The sequence below is a fragment of the Salvelinus alpinus genome, chromosome 3 (genome assembly GCF_045679555.1).
Source record: "Salvelinus alpinus chromosome 3, SLU_Salpinus.1, whole genome shotgun sequence".
NCBI classification, from domain to species: domain Eukaryota; kingdom Metazoa; phylum Chordata; class Actinopteri; order Salmoniformes; family Salmonidae; genus Salvelinus; species Salvelinus alpinus.
In genome coordinates this window covers 20,520,881-20,544,575 of record NC_092088.1, presented here as the reverse complement: position 1 = coordinate 20,544,575, position 23,695 = coordinate 20,520,881, and the positions used below count along the sequence as shown (strand labels likewise).

Below are 23,695 nucleotides of genomic sequence, written 5' to 3'. Positions count from 1 at the left end.
TGCTCCACTTTACAGTAAAGAAAAAAATCAAATAAACCTGACTTGCAAAACATTGTTTCTTCATTTGTATAGCATTCAGAGGAACTTGTAAATAACGTTGAGAGGTTGAGTAATCCGCTTTTATGGTACAGCTGACTTTCCCAGGTGACTTGTGTCAAGCTCTGAGTAGAGTGTGATGATGTTATGGGATTCTTTTTTTCTAGAAGCGCTGCATGAGGACACTATGAATTATTCAACCCTCTGTATCTGAGCTGTAAGAACGCACAGTGTTTTGTTTGGGAACCCAAGTGGGAGCTGGACTTTCTCGAGTGGAGGAGATGAAAACCTTGTTGCCTTTTTATATGACACGTTGACTCAGACGTGCACAGAGGGTTGCCAGCGTCTCCTCTGTGAGCTGTTTTAATGTAAAATCCTGACAGCCTTGACTTGTTTCCTCCTTGGTCCTCTCTGAAACGTTTGGCCACTTTGAATGGCCCTGCCACAGAGTTTCTGAAACCTTGGACCACTGAAGTGTTTGTGTGCAGTAGGGGAAGACCACCAGAGCAGGTGGACGGTTGCCAGAGGAGGACAGTGCCATAGAATACCCCATGGAGACAGAGCTCCTTGTCATATAGACTTAGGACAAGTTTAAAGCTCAGCGTGACACAAAGTCATACATTTCACAACATTCAACCAAAAAGTCTGAATAAAACCAATGGGCATCAAAGTCGAGCTTCAACACAACATTGTTTTGTAATTTAACGTTGGCCGCGGACAGGTATAATAGCATAAAATAACGTTAACAGTCAAAAATAAGTAAACTCTTAATTTTCCCCCCTCATTATTAAAAGGAAATATTCTTAAGAAAAAGTAACTTCTTAATGTCTTAACTGCAGACCAAGATTTTGCTGCATTTGGCACATAATATTCAAAGCGTCATTATTTTCCAGTACATGGAAAATGAGAGTAGACCATATTGGGTGTGAAATAAGATGGAAACCCTGTCAGTTACCATTACCCATCATCAACTCCCCTCCCTCTGCAAATCCCACAAGTATGACTCCGAAAAATATAGGGTTACCTCTAAATAAATCCCCCACAAAATTGGAACACTTGTACTCCCGTATGTAGTCACTCATTGGCACTCAGTGGACTTACGTCTGAGAGAATTAAGGGAAATACAGTATCTTGTTTGGGGTGCAGAGTAGTCCACTGATAGTTCACAGTATTAGATGAGTCGTACCGCAAGCTCTTTTTCTTTAATGAGATCCATTTGAACAAAAAAAAACAGTCGATTATGACATCACATTCAACTTCCATCACAGGAATAGCGGTTCTTAAATTAAAGTTTGGTACACAAAATAAACAAAAAGATGCAAACAAATGAAAAAACGAATGCTGATTGGTACGTTCATTTCAAAATGGACCCCTGATGTCAGCATAAGAAAAATAAACAGATGGAAAAATGTGTGCGCGCACGTAGTTAAAGCTAGCCACACGCTGTCTTTCATGCTCTTTGAGTACCTCCCTAGCTAATTGTCCAACCTCACCCACATGACTTTAGCTTAGCAGCTATTGGCATGAGAATCACCCAAAATGTTCAGATTGGAGTGATTAGTGAGTCATACTCAAGCGTGTAAATAAACGACACCCCAAAGGGCAGCTCCCTCACACAACAGTGGGCACTGATTGATTACACATGCTCTACCACTGTCATAGAACTCTTGTTTCTTCATAACTTGAACTCGACATGGAAAGGGAACGTGGTGGGAACGGTACACAGTACACAGTACTCCTTCCTCCTTCTTTCCCGCTCACGAACACATATCTGGCCCGTAGTGTTCCTGTAATTCATCAGCGAGCGAAACCCCTTGATGATTTAGTGAGTGTTGGACGAGTTGTGATCTCTGGACTTAACAGACAGCCAGTGGCAGTAAAACACACTCCGCATATGTCACACCCCCGATGATGACGGCCATAAAACAGGGCCTGTTTGACAAGAAGCAAACACAGCTGTAAGTGCAGCCTGTTCGAATCGGGCCTCTGGAGAGACACCGACACCTAGGAAAAGGACCCCAGGACACTTTAACATACATCAGGCGCGACAGGGAGACCCCATGCATGGCTTTAACAGGGACTCTTCCCAAGGTGCCCTGTACAGATGCAGGTGCATGGATTCATGGAGTCATGTGGACGGAGGTTACAACCACAGTCCGTAACTCCCAGCAGTTTCACAGAGGTGGGACTGAACAAGTTTTGGAATGTGCTTTCGATATGTACTTTTGAAATATTTTTTGAGGAACACTGACTCAGGATTACATATATATATATAGAGAGAGAGAGAGAGAGAGAGAGCGCTGAGTGAATCCCAGTTGTAATGATAATTGGAGGCACTCGTCACCATTAGCTAATGTTACAACACAGGAAAGGAGAGATGTGGAAATTACACATACACATTTCAGTGTATGTAATGTCCAAATATATTGCAAATTAATTTACCCTCACAATATGAAATCATCAGTCTGAACATGTCTGTGTCCTTAGTTTTATTGACTAGATTGAGTCTCTAAAATGAGAGTAATTTTCAAAATATGACAATAAATCCTTCCAACTACTATAAAAGGTTAAGTGATTTCACATGGTTCAAGAAATCATTTAGGAAAAACAGAATTGTCTGGTTGGAAATTATAGTAACAGATGCAGAACCACTCCAAGAGTGAGCCTGCCTGCCAGCCAAGGCTTTAGTTGAACCACTCCAAGAGTGAGTCTGCCTGCCAGCCAAGGCTTTAGTTGAACCATTCCAAGAGTGAGTCTGCCTGCCAGCCAAGGCTTTAGTTGAACCACTCCAAGAGTGAGTCTGCCTGCCAGCCAAGGCTTTAGTTGAACCATTCCAAGAGTGAGTCTGCCTGCCAGCCAAGGCTTTAGTTGAACCATTCCAAGAGCGAGTCCGCCTGCCAGCCAAGGCTTTAGTTGAACCATTCCAAGAGTGAGTCTGCCTGCCAGCCAAGGCTTTAGTTGAACCATTCCAAGAGTGAGTCTGCCTGCCAGCCAAGGCTTTAGTTGAACCATTCCAAGAGTGAGTCTGCCTGCCAGCCAAGGCTTTAGTTGAACCATTCCAAGAGTGAGTCTGCCTGCCAGCCAAGGCTTTAGTTGAACCATTCCAAGAGTGAGTCTGCCTGCCAGCCAAGGCTTTAGTTGAACCATTCCAAGAGTGAGTCTGCCTGCCAGCCAAGGCTTTAGTTGAACCATTCCAAGAGTGAGTCCGCCTGCCAGCCAAGGCTTTAGTTGAACCATTCCAAGAGTGAGTCTGCCTGCCAGCCAAGGCTTTAGTTGAACCATTCCAAGAGTGAGTCTGCCTGCCAGCCAAGGCTTTAGTTGAACCATTCCAAGAGTGAGTCTGCCTGCCAGCCAAGGCTTTAGTTGAACCATTCCAAGAGTGAGTCTGCCTGCCAGCCAAGGCTTTAGTTGAACCATTCCAAGAGTGAGTCTGCCTGCCAGCCAAGGCTTTAGTTGAACCATTCCAAGAGTGAGTCTGCCTGCCAGCCAAGGCTTTAGTTGAACCATTCCAAGAGTGAGTCTGCCTGCCAGCCAAGGCTTTAGTTGAACCATTCCAAGAGTGAGTCTGCCTGCCAGCCAAGGCTTTAGTTGAACCATTCCAAGAGTGAGTCTGCCTGCCAGCCAAGGCTTTAGTTGAACCATTCCAAGAGTGAGTCTGCCTGCCAGCCAAGGCTTTAGTTGAACCATTCCAAGAGTGAGTCTGCCTGCCAGCCAAGGCTTTAGTTGAACCATTCCAAGAGTGAGTCTGCCTGCCAGCCAAGGCTTTAGTTGAACCATTCCAAGAGTGAGTCTGCCTGCCAGCCAAGGCTTTAGTTGAACCATTCCAAGAGTGAGTCTGCCTGCCAGCCAAGGCTTTAGTTGAACCACTCCAAGAGTGAGCCTGCCTGCCAGCCAAGGCTTTAGTTGAACCATTCCAAGAGCGAGTCTGCCTGCCAGCCAAGGCTTTAGTTGAACCATTCCAAGAGTGAGTCTGCCTGCCAGCCAAGGCTTTAGTTGAACCATTCCAAGAGTGAGTCCGCCTGCCAGCCAAGGCTTTAGTTGAACCATTCCAAGAGTGAGTCCGCCTGCCAGCCAAGGCTTTAGTTGAACCATTCCAAGAGTGAGTCTGCCTGCCAGCCAAGGCTTTAGTTGAACCATTCCAAGAGTGAGCCTGCCTGCCAGCCAAGGCTTTAGTTGGATCATTCCAAGAGTGAGTCCGCCTGCCAGCCAAGGCTTTAGTTGAACCATTCCAAGAGTGAGTCCGCCTGCCAGCCAAGGCTTTAGTTGGATCATTCCCTTGGACTTTTTTTCTTGTCTTTAAAGGAAAATAAAATCTCCTTGGCTGCAGATTAAGCATAGATGGAGGGGATCGAACCTGCTGATGTCTTTTCATCATATTTGATGTACCATCTGTCTGCTCAATCAGCACCTTGGAGACACCCAGAACTATTTGTCTGAACTGCCTTCCTTCTTAATGGATATCGCAGCACCTTTCAATTATAGTGCTTCCATTCACCATCAGCAAACAGCCCATACAAACCTTGGCTTCACTCTTGGCAGAAAGACGACGTATCTTTAGAAACAGCATGCGACAACAAATTCTGCATACACACTGTAGATATGTATGCACTCAAAGGGAAGAGATTAGCTTGTGAGGTTGTCCTCTTCTCCCTGCAGTGCTCTAATATTTCATGGCTCCTGCCCATTTGGACAGTGCTCTGTTGATTCTCTCGAAACGGAAGCTGTTTTTAATGGCTCACACATCAGTGAATTCCTCTGTTCTTTGAGTTTTCTCCCACTCACTCTTTGAATTTTACAAAACTGAAGTCAACCGTGTATTATTTCTAAAATGTTATGGTTGATCGTCGATATTTGTCATTGGCGCTGTATCTATTCAATACCATCTTACAAATGTGAATGTATACCTGTAGCAAATTAGTAGTTCAAGCTGTGAGACCACATTCCTTTAGGAAAGCAAGCAAGTGTAGTTATCAAAGATATTTCTTCAGGCTATATCCAGTTATGGGTACCTCTTGGATACTTTCTGGGCATGTTTTATTGGAGGGTTTGAAAAAACCTTCCAATAAATCTCGGAAATCTCGGAAATCTCGGAAATCTCGGAAACTCAACGAGGAAAATACTAAGACTGAACAATTGGACCCAATGACCAAGGATCTTTTTTAAAGTTGTTGGTATGGCAACAAGTAGGATGGAGTTCTTGCTGGGCCAACACCACTCAGGTGGCAGTGCCCATAAGGCATTAACTTTCTGTGGAACACTCTCGAAATGAGCCATACCGTTAGAACTACCCAGAGCTAGGACTTGTTCATGTTTGGCACTACAAGATTTGTAACATTATCAGCGTATCGAGAACTGCTTCCCAGAGGGGAATAGAATGAATACATTTCCATTCATTTAACATTGGTTGCATCGGTTTTGCTCGGTTTTAACACAATTGTCCAAATCAATCTGTCTTTGACAACACAACAATCAAAAGCAGCATTTTGCTGTCTTTTTACAGATTCACTTTTTTTGACGGGGACAATACTGTCCCCGTCAAAATACTGTCTCCGTTAGTCTCTGTAAAAAAAAGTTTAGACATAATTTATTTTACAACCGAGGGCATTTGGCCTGCAGATCCATGCACAATTCCAGAATGTTCATAAGATAATTGTGTGTGGAGTGTTGGAATGCCATGAAATACGCAGCTTGTTTTGAGTGTGAGTTATGTAAGTCTAATCGTGTCCTCCTCTTTTGAAAAACAATAGCTCTTCTTAAGAACACTGAGTGAAATTCTGAATTCATGACTTGGACAAGGCTTATTCTAGAACAATGATATTAACACAATGTCCCGGCATAGATGTTCCCCCAGAAAGGATCAATAGGTTACAACCAGTCAGAAAGAGAAATCTCCACTTCTGTTTCAGGAGTAGGCTAGCTAGGCCTAGATTTAAGACCTGCCAGATGACAGGTCAATCTTACTGTAGCGTCCTTAGTATTTTTGAAGCAGGGATGACGCGTTGGTGGAGTGAATTGCGCATTTCCTGTCTACAACCTCTGTCTGATTTGTGATATTGTGACACCTGATACATCCAGCCAACCATCTTCCAGTGATCACACTAACGACAGAGCATGGCGTCACCCACTAAGTCCTCTATGTCTATGAAATGTCTTATTAAACAGCACACAGGCTGGGTTGAGAGTGGAAGTTGATGAAAGAGATCCATGAACGGTTGGCGTAGGCTGAGGAAGGCAGCAACGGGATACCTGCATGAAGTCCAGAAGCCACAGGGTCTGGCTCAGGATTTATGGATGCTGTCACAGGGACCAGGACTGTGTCCTTAGTGTCGCACCGGATGACAGATCCCAGAACATAGCCAGGTAATGAGGCTGTCCATCTCACAGACAACCTACAGTACCTCCGTGTCCCCGAGCAGGCCCAGTGTCACGCCCTGACCGTAGAGAGCCATTGTTTCTCTATGGTATAGTAGGTCAGGGCGTGAAAAGGGGGTGATCTAGTATTTCTATGTCTATGTTGTGTTCTAGTTTCTTTTTCTATGTTGGTGTTTTGTATGATTCCCAATTAGAGGCAGATGGTAATCGTTGTCTCTAATTGGGGATCATATTTAAGTAGTTGTTTTTCCCACCTGTGTTTGTGGGATATTGTTTATGTGTAGTTGCATGTTAGCACTCCATTGTCATCACGTTTTGATTATTCTTTATTGTTTTGTTGTGTGGTTCACTTACTTTAAATAAAAAAGATGTGGAACCCAGATCACGTTGCACGTTGGTCCGAGTATGCTTCCAACGATCGTGACACCCAGGTCACTCTCGCATCTTCAAACTCAACGTCTCCTCGCAAAACAGCCAGGCTAGCTAGAATTAACCAGTATTAACTGGTTAGCAGCATATCTGGGTTGAATACTTATAAGCTTCTCACAGACACAATGGAACCAATGGTCTCTAAAGTGAAAACTCTGCACTCCAGGCCAGTTTAATCAAGTGCACCTCCAGGAAAGTTAAATCAAGTGCACCTCAAGTATTACGAAGAAGAAAAACATTGCCTCAGGTTTCATTAGCACTAACATCCAGGCTAGCAGTAACCTGTCCTTTTCAATCAACTTCAGCATTGTGCCTCCTTTCGTAATAGAACTCAATATCATTAAAGGGATGCTAGACGTTGGATACAATATGGTTAACTTGGAGATTATGAAATCCTATGACACAACGGACACGGCATTTGACTACTATTGCTCGGTCAAGCATCTGTGCTCGCCCAGTTGTATGGCCAGCCGGAATCCCTGGAATGCAGAATGTGGTGGTTAAGGAATGTGTTGGGAGCGGTCACCTCTTCAGTCATTACTGAACACAACTCAATGCCTCCCTGAAGAGATCAACTCAGCCCTAGCTGGGATTAATGCCTTAGAACCATGCAGACTCCGACTTCATGGCATTCTTCTTTAATTAGTGGTGGGCGAGATGAGATCAAACGGATCCAGCAGGACCGTTCTCCTGCCTGGGAAGGGGCTGATCTGGGTGGCCGTTGTTAAGATATTAGGGTACTAAGTATCTTGGAAAGATCCTTTTCTTCTTTTTTCCCCCCTGACTATTTGTTTGTGAGGAACAACAGTGTTACTAGAAGGTTGTGTTTCCAAGAATTGCTATTGTTTTTTCTCATTAAATTGTAATAAAGTCCGGGCTAAGCCCTCTCTTCATTAGTGCGGTTTATTAGCCAGATTCGTAGCATTAAAGCTTCGGAATCTGCAACATGCCCTGTGAATTTCAAGACCTGCGCGACACGCATATAAGGCTCCAGGTTTATACTGACTCACTGACATTCGATGTTCATCCGTGTTTATCGAGGGATCGCCATTGTCACGGTTTTCCGAGGACTCTGAGGGGTTTGAGATGGTCTCAGGATTACTGTCAGGAAGCTGTGGAATAATATGTAGCCCGAGGAAGTTTCTTTTGAAGTCACGTAGATCATTACGCTCTTTTTCTTAAAAAGCCCTGCTCCGCAAGCTTCCGACTTACACTACTGTTCAAACGTTTGGCGTCACTTAGAAATGTCCTTGATTTTGAAAGCAAAGCACATTTTTTTGGTCCATTTAAAATAATGTGAAATTGATCAGAAAGACAGTGTAGACATTGTTAATGTTGTAAATGACTATTGCAGCTGGAAACTGCAGATTTTTCATGGAATATCTACATAGGCGTACAGAGGCCCATTATCAGTAACCATCACTCCTGTGTCCAATGGCACATTTTGTTAGCTAATCCAAGTTTATAATTTTAAAGGCTAATTGATCATTAGAAAACCCTTTTGCAATTATGTTAGCACAGCTGAAAACTGTTGTCCTGATTTAAGAAGCAATAAAACTGGCCTTCTTTAGACTAGTTGAGTATCTGGAGCATCAGAATTTTGTGGGTTTGATTACAGGCTCAAAATGGCCAGAAACAAATAACTTTCTTCTGAGCCTGTGAAACATCACAGGACTAAATGCAGAATAATAGTACACACGTGTTGTCAGCTTTTTGGACTGGTGCAATGTGTGTGGACCTCTGGTAAGCACCCCTGCATTCATAACGTATGTTTGTTTATCCCATGTGTAACTCTGTGTTGTTTGTGTCGCACCGCTTTGCTTTATCTTGGCCAGGGAGCGTTGTAAATGAGAACTTGTTCTTAACTGGCCTACCTGGTTAAATAAAGGTGAAATAATACAATTTCAAATATCAGTAATCCATTTAACATTGGTTGATTTTACAATAACACTTAAACTGTCATTGAAGTCGGAGGACTGATGTGTTTCTGTTCCTCTTATATCACGAGACCAATGTGCCTGAGAAGCTTAAATGAAAAACCTGTTGACTCGTCACCCCGTACCAGTAGAAGACCTGTGGAGACTTGTGGTCCTCTTTCACTCGTTCTCTCTCTCTCTCTCTCTCTCTCTCTCTCTCTCTCTCTCAGCTGGACCAATCAAACTAGCCTGCCGTTAGGTGTTTAATGGTTGAGGGACGTTCCCACAGGGAATGGCTGCTTCTAGGAACGTGGATGGATGCGGCCAACAATGCTCCATCTTGCTCCACAAACACAGCTCAGCCAGACTGCCGGCCATGATGGATGAAACAGGCAGGCTAACCCTACCTCCGTCTTATTTATGGGACCAGAAAGCTCTCTTCACAAGGCACAGTGAATGTCATTACACAGGAAGGGTAGAAAAAACATCTGACATTGAAATGAATTACATGCTTGTAACAGTTATGCTGGAAATGGGGAGTGATAGCAGTTTGTATTATGTCCATTCCAGAGCTTGAGGTAATGCCGACCACCAGACCCTATTTTATTTTTCAGTCTGGTATTTGGATCATGTTTGTTCGTGGATACTGATCCAAAGCCTTATAAGTGCTGTAGAGTTGTCCAACTTCCCTGTATCTGGGGCTGGGTACGCAGGCAGAAATTATATACTGTTTGTGGGGTGAAAGTTGACTTTGTCCAGTGTGGACCATTGGAGTTTCAAACCGTGACATGAGCAGCTAGAATCGTGCGCTGTGTGGTTCAGGACAGTTGGGCGCAGCAGGGTTTGGCAATGGGTTGGAACTATTGTTGCATTATACACAACAAGTGGTTTGACACTCTTTGCATTGATGCAGTACAGCAGAAATGTGTTGAACCTCTGTTACAAGGTTGATGTAGGCTGGAGAAAATAGAAACATTTGATGGAAGAAAAGTCACATTTGCCTTGCTGCTCTTGTCTGTATTCAATCAGGTTATCCGAGTTCCATCAAAGAGAAGTTCATTAATGTATTGGAAGCTAAACTGTTGACAAAACAAAATCAGGTTACTTCGGAAGAGCATATCTCTAAATCTACTCTGCCTGCCCAAACTGTAAAATACGATCAAGCGTATAATAAAAAAAATCATACTGCAAAGAATTTTGCCTCAAAGGGTGTTCTACAGTCCTAATTTATTTGGTGTGGGAAAAATCCATTACAAAGGCCACATTATTCACAATAGTTGAAAAGAGATTTTAGTGAGTGAAGTTGTTCCGAGAAAGATAACATTTCCTGCCAAAGTCAATGACAGGCCAGCGTCCCTATGAGAACCCTATGACCCTCTAGGGCTAAGGCTAGTGTGGGTTGCTAACACAGTTAATTACCCATACTCCTCTGCTCTCGGCCAGGGAAGGATCCACAGACATCTGCTTGCAGGATCAAGATCAGCTCTCTCTCCTTCTCTCCTCAGTAGAGGTATAAAATGGGCAGTTTGCCCCCTGTTCCTTCCTGCTGGGTCAGATATGCGTACTAGGGGAGTGATTGCAACATGCCGCGGCAACAACACCAGATGAACCAAAGCCTCCCTCATTCTCTCTGAGTGCCTGTGAAAGAATCGGAGTGTGTAGTGTGCTCAGGGAAGAATGGGGGTGGGGAGAGATGGAGAGATGCATAGGATTACACAATAAAGATAGTGAAGAGTTAGGCTGCTCATTGACGGAATGGAAGTCCTCATGACAAGTAGCCTTCTCGCTCACAGAGCCATTTTATGAACAATTAGCCGTAGCTGTCATAACACTACTGTAGTAATCCACCAGGCCCAGTTTCCCTCAACCCGTCTTACACTGCTCTGATCCCTGCCATGAATCTGAAAGATGCCCTGTAAAAGTTTTGTAGAAATTCTTACACAGGGACACAATAAACTTGATGCACCATAGTGAGCATCTGTCTGTCAGGAGCTCTAACGGGGCAGTCCAATTTAGTTCTCTTATATACTGCAGACAAGTCATAATAGCATGCTTTAACGTATTCATAATTAATGAATCATTAACGTTTGCTTCATTCATGTGACCGACCAATACCTCACGAGGCTTCTTCTCTCCAAGTTCAGACCTTGAAACTGAGATGCGTATCTTTCGTTCTCAAAACAAGGTCTGGGTGTACTGCCAAATTGCAGATACTGACAAGTGAGGATTCGTTCAATCAGTCACTTGCATGAACACAGAAATTGGTTATTAGAACAGCACAAGTATAACTTGTCCATCAGAAGAGACAATAGGATATACATGTGGATACGTGTGGATATACATCCATCATACCATCGTCTATCGAGCAGAACGTGGCCAAAAGAAACGAGCTGAATACACATCACTGAGCTCTTCAGATAAACATGGAAACACTTAGCTTCGAAAAAGCTAATAGTAGTTTCATGGCACCGCAAGGCCTGACAGACCCAATCAGAATGATGTATTTCACTCAACAAAAACAGGGATGAGTCTATGAACTTCACCCGTATGGCATTTTGGGAAAAAACATGCGATACAACTTCTCAACTGCTTAAGCCCAGTCAGTCATTGACATTATAGCAGAGGGGTCGGAACGAGACATAAGGGATTTCCTCTTACAATCCCAGAGGCTGTCTGTCGTTTGATAAGGAGCTGGAGAGCTGAATTGATCCTGATCTTAAACTCTCCTAAGCCCAGCAGATCCTGGATATATCTGGAGCCGTCTCTCCACGGCTAGGAAGCAATTTCCACTGTAGTTTTACTGATTGCCTCGTGTTCCTCAAAGGGGGGGGGGGGGTCAAGAACAAGTCTAATCAGAATAAGTATTAAAACAAGTTCCACATGGTACACAATCATAAAACTGTTGAGTGTGGGATCGAATGAATAATATTATGTTGAGAGAAAGAGAGAAGGGGGTGAACATATTGAAGTCCCCCTCGTAGATTAAGTAAACAAAAGCACTGGCCTGTCTACGGGACAGAACATAAACGTGGACACAAACATATTTTTATGACATTGTTTTGGAGAAGAAATGCATGAAAAAGATAACAGTTTACTTCTTTTAACTGGAGGCACAAGATTGTTGTGCAATGACAGTGGACTGAACTGGTGTTTTGTGGTTTATTGTGTTTTGTGGTTTATGGAGATATTACTCTGAGGGTTAGCTAGCTAGCCTTGGAGTCAGCCAATAGACTGGCATTTTGTTGATACGTGGGGGAACAAGGGGAACCGGGGAACAAGGCCCATGTAAGGTACTAAGCCTACAGTACATGTTGAGTGGTGAGGTAATGCTACAGAGACTCATTAAAGTCCTAGACAAAATGTGTCGTCATACATTCGTTCCAATCCAACAGAATTCTGTCATGATCAGAATCAGCTGCCATACCCATAAAAGTGATGAGAAGTGGAAGGGAGCGCCATGGTTCTATTCTGGTTGGTGCCGAGCCATAAATCCATCGCTAACACAGTGGCGCTCAGAGATGACTTCAAGGGAAAATCACTTGATTAATTATTTACTGTCAACTGCCTCTCTGAGAAGTATAACTCTGAGAGAGTTTTTTTGGTAAGAAAATGTCTGCCTTCTGAGGGCAGTAAATATTTTTCTCACGGGCTATATAATCCCTAACATGCCATGTTTACCACCCACTCAAATACTCTGCTCCTGTTTCAAAACGTGCCACTAGATTGAATCGTTTCTATGTGCTTTAAATGAAGCAAGCTTTAACAATCGTTCGTGCTGTTTTGTTATTTGCCGTCTGCTGATTCCAATGGACTTATTGAAAACATGCCTGAGACTCAAGTGTGTTCATTGACCACCGTGTGTGTGTGTCACATGTCTGCCTGTATGTCCTGCGAAATTGCAATGATATTCTGTCCATTACACAATGACACAGCGGCTGATAGGAACCTCAGAATGTTCATTGAGTGAGACAGACTTCTTTCAGAGATGATGAAAGCAGGCAAATATCTCTAAGCCATCCCTTCCCTTTCGCCTGGGAGGGGTGTAGTCGGTCTTATGATGTGCTTAACCCTGGTATAAACTAGAGTGAAGACTTGGCCTCTTTCCCTCCACATGGATGCCATTCCATCCTTATATCTAGTGATCTAATGCCATTGAAGGCTCTTCTTCAATCCAGAAGGCAGAGGAAAATTTGTCTGCACTGTATCACATTTCAAAAGACACGGAAGTGGGTTTTCTGGGTTTTCCCCCCTGAAACCCCTTCTGTTCCGCATCTGATAAAAAGGTAGTGGGGTGCAAACAGTGTTGAGCAGACAGACAGCCACTTCCAATTGTTTATACCCCCCCCCCACACACACACACACACACACCACACACACACCTTCCTGAAATCCTAGGATGACATCACACATTGCGATTGTGTGAGACATCACATCTCACACATGTTTCAGTGGTCCTTACCTGCCCCTTCCCCCCCACACAGACCTTAAGATGTGAGCTCCACTTCTCTGGCATGTGTTTGTTGGTAGAACAGGGGCCAGGACTCGACACAAAGCCGTGCGTTGAGCAACCATCGTTACCTCAGAATGCCTGCCCAGATACACTGTACCGTGCCTGTCAGTTCCAACTGTAGTTTATTTATTTATTTTAATTAGACGCAAAATAATATTTTCATTTGGCTTTTTCGGCTTCGATTCCCAAGTCCAAATGGTGACAATCAAGCGGAGAAATGCTCTCCCAAGAGCATTCACCGGTGCTTTTGTTTGCTGTGGTTGTTTGGAAATGTTTCCTTCTAAACCTCCTGATGTTCTCTCCCCACATACGGTAACGTTTGCCCTCTCGCCTCTGTTTTCTTCCACCCTGACCCTGGCTATCGCTTCCCTGCTAAACATTACTCTGTCAGCCCCCTTCTGAAACTCTATCCACCTTCAGAAGACTGACCATGGAGGTTGCAAAAAAATGTGCCAGACCTGTTGCTTACCGTGTTCCCAGTCTGCGCCAAACTGCTCCTCTGGTTGCGATATCCTTTTAAGCTATTAGCGCTCATGACCTGATAAGGGAGTGGTCAGCAGAACACAAACATCCGTCTCCAAATACATCCGTCATAGTCCATATGTGTCTGACTTTGGGGATAATATCCGCTCCTGGAGCATTTTGACTGGGGACATAGAGGTGAAATTACTGGGATATAGCAGTAGCATACGTTTATGTAATCTTTCAAAATGGCCTGAATATCATGTATTGCATTACAAATGTTCTCTGCTCAGTAAATACGTCGGAAAATGACTTGGAAGCCCACGAGGTTGTTAGGCAATTGCGCAGGCAGCTGACCAGGGGAAACGTAATATGCCGTAAATTGTTTTTGAGGATTGCTTGCTCTTAGCTTGATTTGAATAAGCCAAAGTTCTTCACATGCTAGTGCTGTCTCCTCAACTTCATTTCCATTTATGTATTACAAGTCACCAGAAGAGAATGCAGACAGCACTGGCAGACATGTATATCAGTCTAACATCTTCATATGGTGATATACAATCTATTTCCTATGACTTTTTCATTTGCTGTCTGGCAAGACATCAGTATAGTCTGTTTGGACAGTTCCTGAGCCATTCAAGTGGTTACCAATCTTAAAGAACATTCTGGCACAACCTAAACGATAATGCATTACAAACTGTTGAAATCGTATATTTAACCATTACATTATAGAATTTGAAAGGCATTTGCAAGAGCTGTGTCAAGTTTCACGTGGATCTTTCGTCAGTCAACAGATATAGGCCTACAGTATATGAAATGGTGCTGTGGGGAGACTAGGGTTTTGCTGACTAGCTAAGTAGTGTTAAGAGCACAAATCAACAGAGCAATTTTGTTAGGCAACATAAAGATTAGACGGAGAAATTGGTAGTTGAAAGAAGGTCTTAATACAACATCTCGTCAGAGGACTCATTTGTAGTCTGCACTACAAGGTGCTATCTAGACCCTAAAAGAGTTCTTCGGCTGTCCACATAGGATAACCTTTTAAAGAACCCTTTTTGGTTCCCGGTAGAACCTTTTGGTTCCAGGTAGTTCCATGTAGAACCCTTTAGAACCCACAGAGGGTTCTACATGGAACCCAAAAGAGTTCTACCTGGAACCAAAAATGGTTATCCTATGGGGACAACAGAAGAACCCTTTTGGAACCCTTTTTTCTAAGACACTTCACAACACACGTTATTATATAAATATCAGGCATTTTGTTAAGTTTGGGACATGGGAATCAGTGGTCATTTTAAAGGGGGTTCTAAAATCCTGTCATTTCTATAAATATTCCCTATGTCGATACATACCATGAAACAACCAGGAACTGTCTCTGAACCCACTAAAGTTGATTTGTGTGGTCCAAATCTGAGCCTATTGCACTCTCTCTTTTAATAGCTGAGGTCCCCATAGACTTTCTGCACCTGGTGCTAAGAACGTCATTGACGGCCCTCGTATTGGAGAGTAGTTACATTAAAGTAGACGTATAAGAGGCCTGAGGAAAACGGATTGTGTCTGACCTCCCTGCCGAGGTCAACGCTAGGTCGTTGTGGAGTAATAACCTGTAGGAACGCGGTAACGCGGGGCAGATGCTTTTGTCAGCATCAATCTGTTTAGGTACTACTACTCATGTAGTCCACTTAAGAACCTGTTCTTGAATTACTGGAAAACTTAGTCGGATGCCAGTAGTTTGAGCAAAAGCATGCCATGCCTGTTGTCTTGGATAGTGCTTGATTATGACATAATGAGTGACTGTTTGGATGATCAAATCAAATGTATTTATATAGCCCTTCTTACATCTGCTGATATCTCAAAGTGCTGTACAGAAACCCACCCTAAAACCCCAAACAGCAAACAATGCTGGTGTAGAAGCACGGTGGCTAGGAAAAACTACCTAGAAAGGCCAGAACCTAGGAAGAAACCTAGAGAGGAACCAGGCTATGAGGGGTGGCTGTGCTGGGTGGAGATTATAACAGAACATGACCAAGATGTTCAAATGTTCATAGGTGACCAGCAGGGTCAAATAATAATAATCACAGTGGTTGTCGATGGTGCAACAGGTCAGCACCTCAGGAGTAAATGTCAGTTGGCTTTTCATAGCCGATCATTCAGAGTATCTCTACCGCTCCTGCTGCAGTGAACCTAAATATAAATTGTTAGTCATTGGTACGGGTAATGACAAGCACTCACTTACAAATAGTTTCCAGTGGGTTCTCTGTTTTTTATTTACTACAGTTCCACATTCGTTTGGTCATCCAAAGTGCTGTAGTATAGTAGGTGCCAGTTATGATAATTCAGAACTGCGTTGGTCGATAAAACTGTCATAAACACCTCATTTGGTGCACTGGAGTGCCTGACTCCAGTAAGTCTTGGTAGTTGTCTGGAAGCCCAAGTTTTCAGTGAATAAATGCAGTACTGTAGTGTGCTCCAGATACAGCATACACAAAGTCCTAAGATAATGTGAGGAAAGATGCGTTTTGAACTTAAAGTCTTTTTCAGTGTCTGAATCTTTAGGTCTTGAGGGAGGCGAGAGGCTGTGAGAGAATAACAGGCTGAATGACGGCTATGGATCATATCCATCTCTGTGAACGAAGCAATGTTGCTGTTGTGACTGAGCCGCTAACATCTCACGCGTGAATTCCTCTTCCTCTTCCTCTTCCTCTCCCTTTGTGAGCCGGGCCAGACATTCCAAAGAGCTGCTAAACCTCAACTTCCTAATTGCTGATATTTGTTTACATGAGAGATACGCTTAGTGTGCAGGTAAAGACAGAGGAGAGAAAGGCCTTGTCAAAGCAGCCCATTCAGAGAAGAATGATAACAAACACACTTCTTTCAAATATACCTGCCTCTACTTTATTTTTGTACTGTACAGTATTTCATTATTATCTGAAAGTCACTATTATTTTATGAGACAATAATGGCTTCATCATTTACTACAAGAAGTTGCATAAATAATTTAAATGTAGAAATAAAATATAAATATGCAGTTCATTCTTTGTAACAGTCCTTCTTTGAGTCTCTAAAGTACAATCAGACTATACACGGACACCTCTGCTTACATTACAAAATCCTTTCCAGTTGCTATTTCAAACACACAATTGAACAAGAAGCAAACATTGTCAGTACAGTTTAGAACACTGAAACAAGGAAGTATTATGAGAGAATGGCAGAACGGAATGTGGACAATAAGCTGAAAGGTTCATCGTATTCTTAATTAAATACAGGTCAGTCTGTAGTAGGGATGAGAAAGGGGAATGGGTTTGTCAGCATGGGCAAATTGGGGATCCAGAACCTTTTTCTGTCTGTCTGTCTGTCTGTCTGTCTGTCTGTCTGTCTGTCTGTCTGTCTGTCTGTCTGTCTGTCTGTATCCTGCGGGATAGCAGCAGCCAATATAAAACAATTCAGATTTAGTTTCAGTCTTTCACCTCATTCCTATCTTTCCTGACAGTTCTATTCAGAGATTGCACTGTAAAAATGAACTTTCTAACTCATTAAAGAAATTGATTAGTGGCTATTCAAACATTTCCAACGGTAAGTAACTAACTCATATGCCACTTAATATTTTTTAAGAACTGTTCACAAATATTAGCTTATTGAGTAAATATAACTTCATTTATTTGCGTTCTGCTAATCTAAAGCTATTGAGTCTTTACAAGTAATGATTATTTAATATTTTAAAGTCAATCTAACATTTAACATTACTCAAATTGTTGTTACTTGGTTCTATTATGTTTTACATCTATACTTAAAATAATAAAGTAGTAGTCAGACATGGATATTGGAGTAAAAAACACTTGAATTATCTGTGTTTGTGCTGATATAGAATTGTTACGTATTTTTACAAGTTATGAATACCTAATAATGCCACATGGCTCTGTTGTATAGGATTGTCGGTAAAAAAAAAAAAAGTACTTTATGATACAGTACTTTTACACAATGTTGTATGCGTGTTTGAAGAAAGAGAAGTATATTTCTAAAATAGTATTAAGCAGTTTTTTGTGCTATGAAGAGTAACAGATTATAGAAAACAACAACAACAGTCACTCTGATTGACAGAGGCAAATGCAGAATCCTGTAATGCTTACAACTCTACCTCCAGTTACTGCTAGAGGAATGAGCTCTGTGCTCAACAACGCCTGCTAAGGTGGGTTAAAATGACAAATTGTCAAATACATAAAACAATGTTAGACACGACCGCTGAAAATTACTAATCAGAACTACTTACTATTTGCACTTGAAAATGTAAGTAGAAGGGACCCTAAATGTTTAGGTTCACTACAACAAATATTCATGCTAAAGTAACTTCAATTTTTATAGTTCAGATACATAATAGGATTCCGTGTCAAATAGTTCCGAAAAATCAAAACAAGTATTTACAACTTAAAAATATAACAATATGGGTGATGATGTCACTTTATTACTTTAAGTATTGAACACTGCATAGTTTGAGTTGGGTGGTTACCACCCCCAAAAATTGTTAGCAGAACTAATTGTTATTTACAGTGTAGGGCTGATAGTCAGAGAAGTGGAGTTTTTTTTTTCTCCCTCACCACCTAGGTTCTCAATGAATAGAATAGGGATATGGCTAGTTGGTTGCCAATGCTATTTGCTGCTAACAAATAGTCTCCATTCAGGGTGTAGTTGAGTATAGAATGCTGTGCCTCAAGGTAACAACAGGCACAATTGCTGGAGCCTCCTCTACACATGAGGATCTTTTGTGTGTCTGTGTGGTTTCAGCAAACAGGAACTAGCCATGTCTAGAGGAAATGGCTTTTCATGACTCAAATCCTAAACACAGGAATGGGCTCATTTAGTCATTAAGACGGGTCACTGGAATGCCCAGTCACCTGTTTGACCGCAGGCACCCTGGTCTTGGAGTGCTGACACAACCATTCCCCACCCCTCTCTCTCCCCCTATCTCTTTCACCATCACGGGCCACTAGGGCCACTGGGCCAGGGGCCTTAACTGTCAGCTCCTATACGGCTGCTATGGAGCGAGGAGGACCCTGGGGGGGCTCCTGGTGAGTGCGGTGCTCCCCGGGCTGTCAGGAGGCTGCTTGGTCTGGGGTCGAGGCCAGGGCCTGTCAGCAGCCCACCTCCATAGCCAGGATGCCCCAGGGCTGCCACAGGCTGCTCAGTACAGAACACCCAGCCAAAGAGGCGCTAGAGCACATTTAGAGCACAGAGACACTTTTCAACCCTATAGGCCTATCAGGCAATGTAGCCTGCCCAGTGGATGTTTTGACAGGTGGGGTTTGAGTTTAGATGCACCTCTTGCTGTGGCGAAGGTGGATTCTCTTAGTGTCTGATTCAGAGGCTGTTAGCTATGAACCGGAGCATGTATAATACTGTACACTCCCATCCTAGCAGTGTTCCACCTTTCCTGACCAGTCACATGGCCTTCCCTGGCATTCTGTCGACTCATTTGGTCATGCAAATCAAAAGTTCTGAAATATTTTGTAAAATAGGCTGCAAAATCTATAGTGCCTCTCTGGTGAGAGAGACTTGTGTCAAATCAGTCCAACCAACAGCTTTACAAATCCTTTTTTGTTGTTGAAAAGGCTCTTCTTCTCCCTCTTCCAGTGAAGGAGCCGTGTTGGGTGTGTGTAACATGTGCGTGTGTACTGCTTTGGTCTCTGTCCGTGTACGAAGGAAGGAAGAGCATCCTCAGTATGAATTGCTGACCAGCGTCGGTGTGTTGCCTTTGTTCCGACTCCCAGGCAGCCGGGTGCGTTTCTTGTCGCGTCTGGGCTTGGCCTCTGAGGAGCTCTCCTTGGCCTCTGACTGGTTGTGGTGGCGGCTGTAGCGTTTGCACTTGCAGGAGGTGACCACGCGGATTTTGTAAGTCCGGTAGTTGCCGTTGGGGCACTGCAGCTGCACCCGCTGGGTTCGGGAGTGGGCCGGGATGCAGCGGTAGTCAGAGGCGCTGCTCCGCCACCATTTGCCGCGCACGATGGAGTTGGGTAGGAGGTGGGCGGGCATGCACTGACCCGAGCACACCAGCTCCTTGACGGGCTTGGCACTGCGGCAGGAGCCGTCAGTGATGTAACGGGTGGAGCGCAGCTCCCTGCAGCTCAGCTCCGAGGCACCTGGGGTGAAGAGGAGGAAATGAGGTTTACACACTCTGTGGCATCGCTCCAAATCAAACACTTTGAAGACGATACGACTCAAGGGACAATCTTCCGTTTAACTATTCAAGAGCAGAGAGCTATACAGTTGTGTCTCCTTGTGCTGAATATGTCAAAAATGTGCCTGTGTCAAAAACGCATGGTTCCCATTGTTTATATACTGTTATTCGTTCGTTCTAAGAACTTGGTTAGTTTGCGTGCGTAGAGCTGGGCTGGGAAATGGAATATGAGTCAGAATTTAAATAATCTAAAATGTTCATAAACTCTTCCTTCTGTTTCACCATTCAGCAATTTTTCATCTCAACAGAGTGCACTTTTTTAGAATTGAACATGTACAAATCCATTTCAAAATCAATACTGTCACATTTGTTTGGTGGAAGGGCTCAGTATAAGGTGGGAAATGAGTTAAACTCAACACTAACGTTGATGCATGATCTGATGATGACTGTTGCCTGAAAATAAGGTTGGATGTGGAATTACAGCTGGCAGCAATCAGCTGATAGCAAATCCAGAACAGAGGGCTATTAAACAGCTCAATCAAACATAATGGAGATTTAAGTCGGAACCAAAGCTGCCATACACAATGCAGGTCCTCCGTAAAGGATGTGAAGATTGGAAACAGTCTAAATGCTTGCTGTACAAGTATTTTAATTCCAAAACGAACAATTTGACAATTGGAAAAAAGCTAAACGAAGAGAGCATATTCACTGCATGACTGGTAATCCAATATTTTGGCCATGGCCTTTTCTCAACAGCCCTATGCATTAGTTATTGTTCTCTTTCTTTACAAGTGGCGTGCAGAATAGCAGAGGACGTGTCGGTAAGGAAACTATACACTCCGAGCGGGATCTGTTTTTCTTTTGTAGCTTTTCTTTTGCGAAAAGGAGAACAAAGGATTTATGGAAGGATGATTTCCTTTTTTTCATTCAGAGAACCTGATCTGGTGTTTTTGTGTCTCGGCTACTCGGGAGGCCACAGCATAAGGGCTCCGCTCTGGTCTCAGGTCTCTCTCAGAGCGCCGACTGCTGAGCACAGGGACCAGGGAGGGACTGGAGGGGGAGCCAGACAGACCCTCTCTGCCTCCATGACCCCACTGGGACCAGGGAAAGAGTCATGGGAAGATATGGTCCTCCCAGAGGGAGGCAGAGAGGCCTATGAGGAAGACCCTTATCACGTATGATATGACCCCATTAGATCAGGGGTGCTCAAACCTTTGGGCTTAGTGGGCCAAAATATAATCTGAGTGGTGGGCAGCGGACTGAACAAATAGACATGATCTATTTAGAAATACAAAAAGGTAAACAATAGCTTTTTAGTAAGCAATCATAAAATCACACTTCAAACAGTCATCAAATTGTAGCCATTTAACAACACATTCTGATAACCACATATTTAAAGCTGGCTGTTTTTTTAGCATTGTGGCACAGAAATTGCAGCCAAGTTTCCATCTTCATAAGGCGAATCACTTGAATATGTTTCAAATGACTACTGAATAGATGATTGTTTCACTCTCTCTCTCTGTTGATGGATATTGCTCAGTATAAGAAGTGATTTAGAAATGTGCATTTTCTTCCAAATCCACTCTGAAGCTATCTGTTGTTTATGAGGTTTTCAAGTATTATGTCAAATGTATCTCATAGTTCATTACAGCAATTTAGATCCGCGGGACAAGGTTTGTCATTTGTACTCTATGTACAGTCTCTATTAGATTTGAAATTATGAGACTGGGAGAAACTGGGAAAGAATGACATTGTGCATCTTGAATCCATGAGAGGCTATTCAGAGATATGTCCTCTGTACAAATCAGCATGACTATAGCATAACCTTTACTAGCCACAGGCGGGAGTCATTCTCCAGCACCGTGTTGAATTTAACCAGCAATTTACAAATACCCTGAAGAAATCCCATAAGAACAGAAACCCTGGCATTTTCTTTTTTGGACACATGTTGTTGCGATTAAATAGTTCTGGCATAGGCAGAGCTTGACTAATTGTATAAAAGAGAGGGAAATAGCATGGAGGATAGAGTGAAAACCATGATCTCTTGTACTTCCACCTCTTCAGATTGTGTGAGGAGAAAACCACAGGCATACAAATTAACATGTTGCGCTCTCAGCTTTTGCGTAGCATTCATTTCACCGCAACCCTGCTTCCTCCATTCAACAGTACAGCTGTTCCAGTCTAAACACCATTGTCAAGCATCAACAGGGAAAGCTGCAATTAAAAATGGCCACTGGAGTTTCTTAAGCTTTATCCATGATTTGATATTGAATATTCTATATAGAAAAGTATCACTTTTCGGCACTTCCAGAAATTAAATGAAAAAGTATTGGATGTTCTGGGTGGTCTTTGTAGGGTTTCTTTGACATAATGATCCACATAAACCACACAGGTGAGGTATCATTCTCCGGGTTATAGAGTGACCATACATTGAGAATGTAATCGATACCTTGTATGTTTTAAGATTAAAAGGACGTGTGTGGTCTTACACATGGAAGGAAACGAATGAACTCGTGCGTAAAGGACAACAAGCTATGCTGGGAAATTACATGTGTGGTGAGTGTGCGTTCTTTGAACAGTACAGACGGTCCAAAAGCTATGTGCTTGAGAACATAATGTCAATCTAACATGACACATTATTAGATACTGTAAAAACGCCTCGGTTTACCATAAATTGAAAGCGATCTTTTTTCACCAAGTGATTGCTCATATTTCGCGCGACTACAGTACAGCTGTTCATAGATCTCCATTAGATATTAGCACCATCCCGAGCTGTTTATTTTAAACGTTTAGATGTTATATAAGTACCACTTATTCAAACAAAGTGTTACAGTATAATTCAAATGAAATAGTATTAGCTTGAGTAAACAATATCAAATTATTCAATGAAATTGATTAAAGATTATCCATACAGTTTCATCCTTTCTGAAGACCACCCTCACATTGTACGGGTGGTTTACATGTTTTACAAGTAATGCGAGTTATGATTACAAGTAGGCCTAATCATAATGCGCCCCGAATATGGACATGTAATCCTAGTCCTAATAGCTATGTAGGCTACCAGATAACGTTCAAACGGAAATACTCACTATAAGAGGCTGTGTTTGCTGATGATCTTCTTCCCCCGTGTTTTGGTCGATTCATTGTATTACTGTTATTATTAGAAGCCTGTAGTATTGGTTGCTCGGGAGGCTGTGCGTTTTCAGTATATTCTGGTATGATTTCTGTAGCATCGTTTTTAAGTACCCTCCATCCTTGCACGACCGTACAACATCCCTGTAGCAGCAGCAGCCCGGTGCTGGAGACGAGGAGCGCGAGAGACACCTGCATGCTTATCGATCGGCGGTAGAGCGGGTAAAAAAACGTCGGGTAAGATGCGCTCTGTAACAACTTCACCAATTCCACCCATACAAGAGACGTTGACGCTATTTAAATACCCAAGCTTTCGTCAAAACTGACAATTAAGAGCTTACACAAAGTGGGAGGGGTCCAGCCCCAGCCAAATTCATTTATTTAAAAAATGTTGGGGAGGTGCATGGGCGCTCGCAAGGAGAGGTGCGCACGGGTTTGGGTACGTTGGTTTTAGGGAGACAGCGCATCCACCTCCGTCTCTGGTCTCTTTGAGTTCCTGTAACGCAGCTTTTTTTCCTTCCTTTTTCCCCTTTCCTCTATGATTAACGCACTATGTGTCTCAAAAGTATTCTAGTTGTTTTTAATTAAGTGTTTTGTTTGGAAAGTGATGCAGGGCGCAGTCGGGAAGGCGACAGTGACGTTTCATGGCTAGGCTGCTTCCCTCTCCATCATAGA

General features: G+C 43.0%; 1 protein-coding gene across 1 annotated transcript; it reads right to left on the bottom strand.

The window, feature by feature from the left end:
- Positions 1–16,591: 16,591 nt before the first annotated feature.
- On the bottom strand, positions 16,592–23,341 carry LOC139570225 (sclerostin-like). The gene is made up of 2 exons (XM_071391920.1): positions 22,978–23,341; positions 16,592–19,850 (listed from the first exon to the last, which is right to left on the bottom strand). Exons 1-2 carry the CDS (start codon positions 23,216–23,218, stop codon positions 19,429–19,431), a joined length of 663 nt encoding a protein of 220 aa, XP_071248021.1. The 5' UTR covers positions 23,219–23,341; the 3' UTR covers positions 16,592–19,428.
- Between the last annotated feature and the right edge of the window lie 354 nt (positions 23,342–23,695).